This window comes from Microcebus murinus, chromosome 1 (assembly GCF_040939455.1).
Source record: "Microcebus murinus isolate Inina chromosome 1, M.murinus_Inina_mat1.0, whole genome shotgun sequence".
NCBI classification, from domain to species: domain Eukaryota; kingdom Metazoa; phylum Chordata; class Mammalia; order Primates; family Cheirogaleidae; genus Microcebus; species Microcebus murinus.
Genome location: NC_134104.1, coordinates 68,977,888 through 68,990,081, shown reverse-complemented (window position 1 = coordinate 68,990,081; position 12,194 = coordinate 68,977,888). Strand labels below are relative to the sequence as shown.

Here is a 12,194-nt window from a genome sequence, read left to right as displayed (position 1 = left end):
AAAAAAAAAAAAAAACCCACTATCAAAGCCAATAAATGAGTTGAGCAAGGTTGCAGGGTAGAGAGTCACTATACAAAAATCAGTTGTATTTCTATATACCACCATTGAACAACCCAAAAGTGAGATAAGAAAAGTCTTATTTACAGTAGTATCAAAAAGAATAAAATATTTAGATTTAAATTTAAGGAAGTGGATAAACAAAATGCCATATCCAGTTTTAATGGATTTTAATGGAGCCATAATAAGGAATAAAGCACTGTTACATGCTATAAGGATGAACCTTGAAAATGTGCTAAGTGAAAGAAGTCAAACACAGATGACTATGTTAGAAGCCTCCGAATGGAGATTTTTCCAGGTTCTTGATGATAGTTGGGAGAAAAGAATTTCAGGACATACCATGTAAGCCAAGCAAGCAGCTTTTTATTGAAAGATTGAAAGTGAAAGTACACTTCAAGAGAATAGTAAACAGGCTTGAAAAGAGCAGATGTCCTGGGAGAAAGTGATTTGTGGTCTTTTTAAGTCTTAGTAATTGAGGGGAGGGATATTGAAGGTTAAGGGGTTGGCTTTTACTAAGAATGTGGGTAGTAATTCCTAGAATTGAGTTCCCTCCCATTTTCATACTTTTTTTTTTTTTTTTTTTATTGAGACAGAATTTCTGTCTCAATAGCTGTCGCCCCAGCTAGAATGCAATGGCATCATCACAGGTCACTGCAACCTCAAACTCTTGAGCTCAAGAGATCCTTCCCCCTCAGACTCCCAAGAAATTGGAACTACAGGTATATACCACCATGCCCAGCTAATTTTTCTATTTTTTGTAGAGACAGTTCTCGCTCTTGCTCAGGCTGATCTCGAGCTCCTGAGCTCAAGCAATCATCCCACCTCTGCCTCCCAGAGGGCTAGGATTGCAGGTGTGAGCCACCACACCCAGCCTCATTTTCATACTTTATATGGTTGTTTGGAACTATCATGATGATTTCAAGGGCAGCCAAATTTTAAAACCTCAGTACAGATGATATTATAATTAGCCAAAGTTCATGTAAGGTGACAGAGGTAGGTGACAAGCCAGTTGAAACTTGTTCTTGCCTTCAGATATGAGCACCTTTAGTTAGCTTCTTCCTGAGAGTTGTTTACTTTAAGACCTGCACTCAATCTTCAGTTCCCTGCATCCAGTCTCAGTTCTGTCTCCTAGTCTCCTACTCAACAGCTATATACTATAGTATCCCACTGACTTGAAATGTACAGAAGAGGCAAATCTGTAGAGTTAGAAAGTAGATTAGTAGTTGCCAGGGATTGAGAGGGGTGACAGGAGTGACTGCCAAGGGATATGGCATTTCTTTTTGGAGTGATATTAATATTTTGGAATTATATGGTGGTGATGGTTGCACAACCTCGTGAAGGTATTAAAAACCACTAAACTATACACTTTAAAAGAGTAACATTTTTAATATGTGAATTATTTCTCCATTTTTTTAAATGTTGATATTTTTTGAAAAGTGACACTAAAGCTATTTATTTGTCTCTCAGTACTGAGATTTCTTCTAAAAATCCTTGGTAATGTACCTTCCATTGAAAATTCAATGATATTTTGGAAAATCTTTAATTCATAGTCTTTTTCAACAAATTATGCTCTTTTTGTCTATATAGTTTTGTTTTCAAATCTTTTATGAAACAAAATAATTGATGCATAGGAATAATTCATTAATAGTTTTAATCTTTTCTGTAATAATCTGTGGAAGTTTATCTTACCTAATTTGTTTCTCCCAGGAATTAGGATTTTCTTTATGTACAAAGTGGAACTCTTTCTACATTGTATTGAGTTTTTTATAGCTATCTTCAGCTAGAGATATACTCTGTTAACTACATTAAATTACATGTGTTTATTTTTTTAATTTTTTTGTTGAGACAAGAGTCTCACTTTGTTGCCCGGGCTAGAATGCCATGGCATCAGCCTAGCTCACAGCAGCCTCAAATTCCTGGGCTTAAGCGATCCTTCTGCCTCAGCCTCTCGAGTAACTGGGACTACAGGCATGCGCCACCATGCCCGGCTAATTTTTTCTATATATTTTTTAGTTGTCTAACTAATTTTCTTTCTATTTTTAGTAGAGACATGGTCCTGCTCTTGCTCAGGCTGGTCTTGAACTCCTGAGCTCAGACGATCCTTCCACCCCGGCCTCCCAGAGTGCTAGGATTACAGGCATAAGCCACTGCATACATGTGTTTAGATTAGGGTTTTTAAATCTTGGTTTTCATTCAAGGGACATTGGGTGGGGGTTGCTGGGTTTTTTGTTTGTTTTTTAGAGATAGAGTCTCATTCTGTCACCCAGGCTGGAGTGCAGCGACCTGACCATAGCTCACAAGAGCCTCAAATTGCTGGCCTCCAGCAATCCTCATACCTCAGCCTCCCAAGTAGGTAAGACAATAGGCACACAGTACTACACCCAGCTAGTTGGGGGTTTTTTTGTTTGTTTAATTTTTTGTAGAGACAGAGTCTTGCTATATTGCCCAGGCTGGCCTCAAGTGATCCTCCCACCTTGGCCTTCCAAAGTGCTAGGATAATAGGAGTGACCACCAAGCCAAGCCACAGGGATGTGTGTTTTTTTATAGTTGCATAATGATATCTTTTATGAATAATATAAAACATAATATCTTCACATGGTTAAAATTTTCTTTATGTAAATTTTATGATCCCAAGAATTTCTGGGCTTATAGTCAAGTTTTTGAAAAGTGATATGTGATCTTTAACAGGTTTTAGATTAGATCTCAACAAAACCAGTTGTAGTATAAAAATTGCACAGTGGCTCTTTCCAAAAATTCTCAGTGAAGGTTGTGAACATTGCTGTACTTTATTCATTGCTGCTTCTTAATTTTTAAAAAATTAAATTTTTAAAGTTTATTACATTTAAGTGTAATGTTTCCATGATGTCCTCATATATTTGTCTTATAGTGGAAAAGGAACAATCTCCCAAGATAACATACCTTGAAGTAGTATGCACTAAGTATTGGCAACTTATCAAAAATATAAATTAAATTGCCTCCTCTAGGGTAGGCTTGGTCACCTCAGTAATTATTTCACCCAAGGAAGGGCCCTTTTATTTAAAAAAAGTTCTCCTGGTTCATTTAATTAACATTTATTCTATTTAAATCGGTTCTTGAAATCTGAGCTATTTTAATACTTTTAAATAATTGCTTTTCTGTGACACCAAAAGAATACAAGTTTTAGTTTGTGAAAGGAAGAAGTATTGAAACTGAATTAAGCACTAGGAGTGAAAATTTGGGAGGAGGTGAATGTATACTACAAGCAAAATGAATTTTCCTCCCATTGCTTAGTTCTTAGTAAATGAAATGTGCAAAATGACAACACTGTATATTTCAGGTTGTCACATTAAGGTACATTTCTCAATGGATTGCTCACTTAACATTTAGCAAAGTATTTTAAGTAAATAAAATTGATTTGGATGTTAGTAATATTTAGTTTTACTGTGCAATATATTTTTAGTAAATCAGAACAAGAAACGTTTTAGTGGTAAAGGTATTGCAACTAATGTGTTTTGTGTGTTTTTGTTGTTGTCATTGCTAATCTATGCCTACTCAAAGAAGAGGCTATTGTGATTTCTAATCAGAGTGATTATTTTCTCTCAAATTATGATTTGGTTTGATTTACAGGTAAACAGTGTTGACCTAAGAGCTGCCAGTCATGAGCAGGCAGCAGCCGCATTGAAAAATGCTGGCCAGGCTGTCACAATTGTTGCACAATATCGACCAGAAGGTAATAAAATTCTTAGTATCTATGGTTATTGTTTATTTCAGCTTTTAAAATTCTTCCTCTTAAATAATCCAAGCTTAACTTCCTTTTTTATGTTTTTTTCTGATTTGTTAATCTAGTATTTGTTTAGTCTGAACCTAATTCACTTTCCAGATCTAAAGTATTTTTTAATGGGATGAAAGAACTGGTTTCTGCCAACTCTTTTGAGCACTGTACCATTGTTTTGATTAATTCTTAAGTGCTTATTTTTTAAAATCTGGCCTCTAACCAAACACATACCTTTTAACATCTCTTTTACTAGCTCATTGATCTAAAAGAATAATAAAAACCATAAACAAAGAGAATATTATTGCAAAAGAAAATTAGATCACCTTTTAAACTTTTGAGATAGGTTATATTTATTAATATCAATATTTAAGATCTGTTTCTAATAGTCATTATTGCTATTTAAAACAAAGAGAAGGATGCCAAGTTCAGGATATAATATATACCCAGATGGTAAAGTATCATGGACATGACTTTACCAAGTTCCTAGGGGAAGGAGGTGGTAATGGAAAATTTGAGGTCTTGCCATATTAAACATATATGACTCTAGTTTACATTGACATAACCACTTCTCCAATAAAACCTCAGTGGAATTTTTAAAAGCTTAAACACCCAAAAGAATACATAGCATACTTGTTGAAGATTGTAAACAACATAATGAAGAAGGAAAAAATGATGTGACTAAAGAAGCTAAATGAAACATTCTATAACTTATTAGTAATTAACATTTATTATTCTTTTCTTAGATAGGAATTTATTTTTATAACAAAACCTAGTATATTTTTTAGCTGATCAAAGTAGCATGTTGAGCACTGCTTGATATTTCATAAGAAGTAGTAGGTTCCATCAGTCTAAGAAACCTTAGCCTTTTAGGCTCAGTAACTGAACAGGGGAAAATTCATTTACATAAGGTGTAAATTTCAAATCCACATTAAGTAGAGACTAACATATGAAGTCTGAATGCCAATTCATTAATTTTTGTGAGAAATAAATCTACCACTGGGACTTCTCATGCTTTTATCTTCTGACCAACACATTCCCACCATATAAGTACACTATATGGATGCCAAATTATAATCACTGGTTGCTTAGTATTAAAGACACTCTCTCATGTTTATAAGAACTATAGACTTTTTAGGTATGATTAAGGGTAGACCATTATCTGCTCCCTAGCCTTCCTAAAAAACAGAAACAATAAGAAAAATAAAACATATACACATGCTCCTACCCACACAGTTCTACCTCATATTAAACAAAACTAAGAAGATAGATGTAATACCTGGACAACAAAATATAAATAAAAGCTGTTTAAGCAGCTGAGGTCTAGCAAAAGCCATGTGGAAAGAAGAGAACAGTTCAAACATGGAATGTCAAGAATGCTTATTGGTGGCAGAAATTAGAATAGGATAGAAAATTGCACTTACTAACAATAAAGGGCTCATTTTTGAGGTATAAAAATATGATCCCTTGGTTTTTATTGTGGGAAATGGGGAGACCAGGCTGGAGCAGAAGCTGTTTATTATGTGATTTGTTTAGAGAAACAGAGGACCCCTATTTGGGTAAAGCAGCCTGCCTCTGTAGGGATCAGATAATATGACAGTGTTTTGGTTTTAAAGCCATAAAATTACCTGTGCATGCTTCCCTCTCCATACCCCACAAACTTCCTGCAAATAGCTGGTCCAGCAAAATCCAACTCATTCAGTTACGAGTAATTTAAAAGTAACTAGCCTAGCAATCATACAAAAGATATTAATAAGAAGTGGGGGGAAGCAGTAAAGCTTAGGAACAGATTAGTCACATAAACACATATATGCAAATAAAAATATTAGTATAAATCAGATGAAAATTTAATGTTTTTAGCAATTTATGCTTCACTTTGAAAAAGACCACAAAGTAGAAATGTAAGAACTATAGGAAAAGATGGCTCAACAACCAGAAGAGATTAACTTTGAGTGAGCAGAACCCAAGAAAAAAGAAAGCAAACCAATTATTGAACTTGGAACACAGACACAGAGACAGTACAGAAAACACAATAAGTGACATAGAGGATACAATAGGAAAAGTAAACAAAATGAACAAAGAGAATCTAAAAAGATTAGAAAGAAAATATTAGCAACGGAAGACAGCAATTTTATCTATATACAAAATATACATAATTAGTATTTCTGAAAAATAATTTTAAAGGAAGGCAACAAATGTTTGAATTTATAATTCAATGCATTCAAGAAAACTTTCTAGAATAAAAAGAAATGAATGTTTATATTGAAAGGGCACAGCATGATAAAAGGAGAATTGACTCAGAATGGGCAAAATTCAGACATATTCTAGTTAATCTTTATCAAGAAAGACTCTTTTGTGACCTAGGCAAAAATGTCAAGTTATTTATAGGGAGGTAAAAATTGGTTTGTAGATGGAAGTACTCCTAATATTTGGTGAGCATAGGACAAATAAAGAATAGTTTGGCTGGGTACAGTGGCTCATGCCTGTGCTAATCCTAGCACTTTGGCTAAGGTAGGAGGATCACTTGAGGCCAAGAGTTTGAGACCAGCCGGGGCAATAGTGAAGAGCCTGTCTCTACAAAAAAATAAAATATTAGCCAGGTGTGGCAGCTCATGCCTATAATACCAGCTACTTGGGAGGCTGAGGGAGGAGTATCTGCTTGAGCCCTGGAGTTTGAGGTTGCAGTGAGCTATGATGATGCCACTGCACTCTAGCCTGGGCAACAGAGCAAGATCCTGTTTTTAAAAAAAATACCTCATTTTACCATTTTTATAGTTAACTAAGCCTAACGTACCCCTATATGTACCAGATATACTAGCCACTGATAGTTCACAAGGATGGGCCACCCTTTTTCTAGGATAGTTATTGAATGGGCCCAGAAATTAATTCCCCTCTCAGATTATCTATTTTATTTTTCCTTCCTTCCTTCCTTCCTTCCTTCCTTCCTTCCTTCCTTCCTTCCTTCCTTCCTTCCTTCCTCCCTCCCTCCCTCCCTCCCTCCCTCCCTCCCTCCGTCCCTCCCTCCGTCCCTCCCTCCCTGTTTTTCTGTATGAAGGTTTCAAATTTAACGTGTCTGAAACTTAATTCTTTTACTATCTCAATGGATGGTACCTTCAGCTGTGCACAGTGGCTCATGCCTGTAATTCCAGCACTTTAGGAGGCCGAGGCAACAGGCTCACTTGTGGCCAGGAGTTCAAGACCAGCCTGGGCAACATAGTGAGGCTCCACCTCTACCAAAAAAAAAAAAAAAGAATAAAAATAGCTGGGTATGGTGGTACCTTCTTGAGCCCAGGAGTTCAGGGTTGCAGTGAGCTATGATCATGTCACTGTACTCCAGCCTGGACAACAAAGCAAGACCCTAACTCAAATAAATAGAGAGAAAGAAACACCTTCATTTATGCTTAAGACATTAACTACCACACTAGGAAAAAAAATTTTTTTTCCCTTGGGGCCACAGCATTTTATTATGAAAATGGAATAAAAACTTCGAAAACAAAATGATCCTTTCTAATTTAATGAAAAATTTGTTGTTGTTTTTTTGTTTGTTTTCTGTGCATGAATTATATGCAACCTGAAAAATAGTTCTCAAAGTTCCCAAAGTGAAGAGACGTGTGAGTTATATATGCTTCCTGATGTCCGGGGCTCAAAACTAGCATGAGTTAAATACAACTCACATGGCAGTTAATGTGTGAAGCCAGAAGCCCATGAGTCATCCTCAACTCCTTTTCTTTCACAACCTCTCAGTAGTAGCCATTTTAGCCAAAGCCACACCATCCCTTACCTGAACTACTCTAATAACCTAACAACCTCTAAAGTTCTCTTCACTTCTTTCTTAATTTTCTCCAGTCTATTCTCTGTTCATCAACCAAAATGATCTTTTTAAATACAAAGATTGGGTTGTATCATTCTCCATTTAAAATATTTCCCATTATTCTGAATAAAATCTAAACTATTTAATAGGGCTGTGATTGTACACAGCACAGCATATATGGTTTCACTGTATGCCCTCCATTCTTTTCTTTACTCCTTAAGCTCTAACCATACAGTCCTTCTTTCAAACCGCTGACTGCACCAGATTATTTCCCAATTCTCTGCTCATTCTTTTCTTTCTTTGAATATTCTCTGCTGTTCTTTAAATGACTGTCTCTTTCTCCTAGCACTGTGATATTTTTCATTTGTAAAAGCTAACAGAGTTTATAATTATGTTTTTATTTGCCTATTTATTATTTATTTAACTTTGCTATATCCTCTCTAAATATCCCTATTTACAGATGATGAAGTAGACTCATATAACAAAGCTAGTAATAACTAGGATTCACTCCCAGGTCTGTTGTCTTCAAAATCTAGGTAGTTTTCACCAGGAATATTTTGATGAGTGCTTAATCTAACAATGTTGATGTGTATTGTATTCTTTTACCACTGCAGTGATACCATTGTCTAATAAAGGCAAAGTGAGTACCAAGAGAGCACAGAAAATAGGCATTGCCTTAGAAATTCAAAAGGAGGAAATTATATTGCCTAGCATAATAAAAGATGCCATAGAATAGGATGGAGTCTTAACTGGGCACCTAAAGAATAGATAGGATTTAGATGGACAGAGAGAAGAAATGATGTCGTAGGTGAAAAATAACAGAACACCAAAGATAGAAGAGTTAAAATTTTAAAGTATATTTTGGGTACTTTGAAAACTTGCCTGTCCTTGATGTATTGCTACTTACCTTATGTCTGCTTATTAGGCAGTGACACTATAGCTTCATGTTTAGTTGTAATATTAATTATATATTTTTAACAGATGTATTTTTGTTGTACAGCACTTTTTTAAAAAGCATTCTACATCATCCGAGTATAACTATTATAAAAGCCAAGGATATAAGTCGAAGACTCAAATTTTCTCTCTCGGTGAGCTAGCTATTTTAAGAAGTACAAAAGGACTCACTTGACACTGTTAATCATCATGTTGTAGTTAGTATCTTTACTAGAGGCAAAGCCTTTGGGATTCTCTGCTTCATTGATAATCTCACATATATACAAACAGAGAAAAGAGTTAAGCTTTTGGCAGGATTAAATTTTTTATCCTTTAAGTCTATGGCTTGCCTATTAGTCTTCAAAAAACAGTGCTATATTATGGGGCCAGGCCCGGTGGCTTGCAACTGTAATCCTTGCACTCTGGGAGGCTGAGGCAGAAAGATCACTTAAGATCAGGAGTTGGAGTCCAGCCTGAACAAAAGCGAGACCCCATCTCTACTAAAAATATAAAAATTAGCCAGATATCATGGTGTGCACCTATATAGTCCCAGCTACTCTGGAGGCTGAGGCAGGAGGATCACTTGAGTAAAGTACTGTTAGGAGTTTTTTAACTTTTATGACTTAGATTGTAAATATAAAAATAATCTCTACAAGACATTTGATAAAGAGACCTTATCTTCTGACTCATCTCAGTTTTGTTAACTCCAAAGACAAGGAATAATTCAATTTTTTAGGGTCTTACTATTAATTATTTTGGAGAATCATTATCAGAAATAAAACAGGCCAGGCTCAGTGGCTCACAGCTATAATCCTAGCACGCTGAGAGGCCAAGGTAGGAAGGATCGCTTGAAGCCAGGAGTTTGAGATCATCCTGAGCAAGAGCAAGACCCCGTCTCCACAAAAAAATAGAAAAATTAGCCAGCTGTAGTGGCACACACCTGTAGTCCCAGCTACTTGGGAGGCTGAGGCAGGAGAATCACTTGAGCCCAGGAGTGTGAGGTTGCAGTGAGCTATGATGATGTCACTGCCCTCTAGTCAGAGCAACAGAACAAGACTCTGTCTCAAGAAAGAAGGAAAGAAAAGAAATTAAACACAGGAACTACAATTACTATGCTAGTTTTCTGACTCTATATCCAGAAGTTACAAAATTTTAGCAAATACTTCTTGGTTTATAAAAATCTCTTATGGGTTGGGTGATAGCATATAATAGTAAAAACTGTGCCATGCATGGTACTAACCATGTTACATTTTTTAACTCTTTTAATTCCCTAAAAATCCTATAAGACAAGACACTGTTATCCCCATTTTACATTATAGTTGAATAAACCCAGTCACAAAGAGACTAAATAATTTGCTGGTTACACAACTGTTAAGTGATTAAGATTTCTCCTAGCCCCTTTAGGGGAAGAAAAAACTTTTCCTCTACCCTCTTAGGTTCAGTAATTGAAGCCTGTGAATTAAACTAACCAAAAAAAAAACAGATTAGCAGGAAAAAAAAAGAAAAAGTTTACTTCATATGTGTATAACAGCCAACAAAAGAAATACCATAGCTCACTTGTGGATAAAGTTAAAGGCTTATGTACCTAACTTAGGGAAAGAAACAGCTTCTATTGGAAAAACAAATAGATTTCTATAGAAAAGACAAATGGGTTTTTTAGGAACACAGAAAATGTGTGACAACATTGGTCTATGTAGGTGTGAGGGGTCTTTTCCATCTTCTTTAGGGCCATCAAACTTCTCAGAAGAGGGTATTTATGGTAGCCTCATTTCTCAGAAATTGCTCCTTCTAGACAGATAAGGGAAGTTCTAAAAAGGCTTTTCCGTATCAGTTGAATCTCAAATATCTTCAGCTTAAAATAATCTCTCTACCAACTCTCAGGTTCCAGATGGGTCCTCTTTGTTAACTCCAAAGACACGGAAAAACCACTCTCAGCACACACTAAACTCTTCATGGGAAGCCCTAAGCTCAAATATTTTGTCTTTTGTTCCTCAAAGTACTATTTCAGACTTTAAATTCTTAGTTTTTGCTTCAGAAAACGTTAATTATATTACAGTGATATTATAAAGGAAAAACAGATAAAGAGGAAAAAACTGAACTTACTTTCTCTTCCACATTGGTTATGTCTTATACTTATTTGTTAGGTATTTTATTTTCATAAAAAAAATGTTTGTGATTGGCATTAATTTATCCCTAACTTTCTAGTGACTAAATTGAAGTCTAGAAAGGTTGAGAGGTTTGGCCACAATCACTTAAACGCTCTGAGTTTCCAAGCTTTAATTTAAATCTGAGTTGCAGAGGTGGAGTTCTAACCCCTAGTCTCCTGATTTTATTTCCATTATTACTTCTAGTACCAACCGAAGAGAAAAGGGGAGGAGACAATAGGGGGAGATTGCAATGAACTAATGGTATTTCTTTGCAAGCATTTGTCATCTCTTACAGTGATTTGCAGTAGCAGATTTTTAATTAAAATTTTTTTCAGTCTTCCACCTTCCTACTTGTCTTCCCCTATCTTTCTACTTGTTTCATACTGCATTTGACCCTTGAACAACATGGGTTTGAACTGTGTGGGTCCACTTATACACGGATTTTTTTCAAAGAAACTGGATGGAAAATACTGTATTCCCACGTATACAGAGGGCCGACTTTATGTAGATTCTGCATGGCCTACTGTAGGACTTGAATATGTGTAGATTTTGATACGCACAGGGGTCCTGGAACAAATTCCCCAAGTATACCGAGGGATGACTGCACTTAAAACAACCAGCCTGCCTTTCCCTTTTTCTTCTCTAGACCAATTATAATATTCATTCACTGAGAGCTATTGCTCTCAGGTTTTAAGGTTTATGTTGAATTAATATATTTCAGACCAGGTTCAGTGGCTCATGCCTTTAATTGTCATAGCACTCTAGGAGGCAGGAGGATTGCTTGAGCCAGGAGTTTGAGACAAGCCTAAGCAACATAGCAAGAAAGTGAGACCCTGTCTCAAAAAAAAATTTGTTTTTAAATATATATATTTCATTATAGACTATGAATGATGTTTTCTTCCTTCACAGACAAGCATATTTAGAAGAGGTGCGGGGAAGTACAGTATCCCCCCCAAACCCCTCCTCCACTTTCTCCCACCTTTTTACTTGTGTGGGGATGAGAGCAAAGATTAGAGGTTGAAAGGGAGAATAAAATTTTAAAATCAGCTGCTAAATATCTCTCCTTTTATAAGCATAGATACATTATTTAACTTACGGCCAGCAGTTCAGTTACTCCCTAATATGTGACATGATGAGAAATATAGTTTATTATAGGAATTTCTAAAATGCTGAATGGAGAAAATCTCCTATATAACATCCTAGCTCTTTTCCGTTGTTGGCTTTGCACAGATGAGTTGTGATGTGATTTCTGAGAGAGGGATGCAAATGACTTACCTGAAGAGGAAGGTGAAACTCTTCCCTCAAAATAAAATATATGAAAAGGGTAAAAGGCAGAAATTGATTTGGGGGGGGGGGGTAACAGTATAACTTGATTGAAACAAAAGGAAATGGTATGAATTTTGACTAGGTAAATGAAAAGGGAGGTTTAAAGGAAAAGTAACTTTGAAGAAAGTGTGGAAATATGTTTTGAACATACAGATGGTTATTAGTATTT

The 12,194-nt window shown here is 35.7% G+C and overlaps 1 protein-coding gene across 24 annotated transcripts in view; it reads left to right on the top strand.

Annotated features, from left to right (window-relative positions):
* Window positions 1–12,194, top strand: part of DLG1 (discs large MAGUK scaffold protein 1) — a 280,182-nt gene that overhangs the window by 204,980 nt on the left and 63,008 nt on the right. For all 24 annotated transcript variants that reach the window (XM_076002734.1, XM_076002732.1, XM_076002729.1 and 21 more), the window contains one exon: window positions 3,664–3,766. In XM_076002734.1, the coding sequence (XP_075858849.1) occupies window positions 3,664–3,766 (103 nt within the window). The remainder of the gene's footprint in view (window positions 1–3,663; window positions 3,767–12,194) is intronic.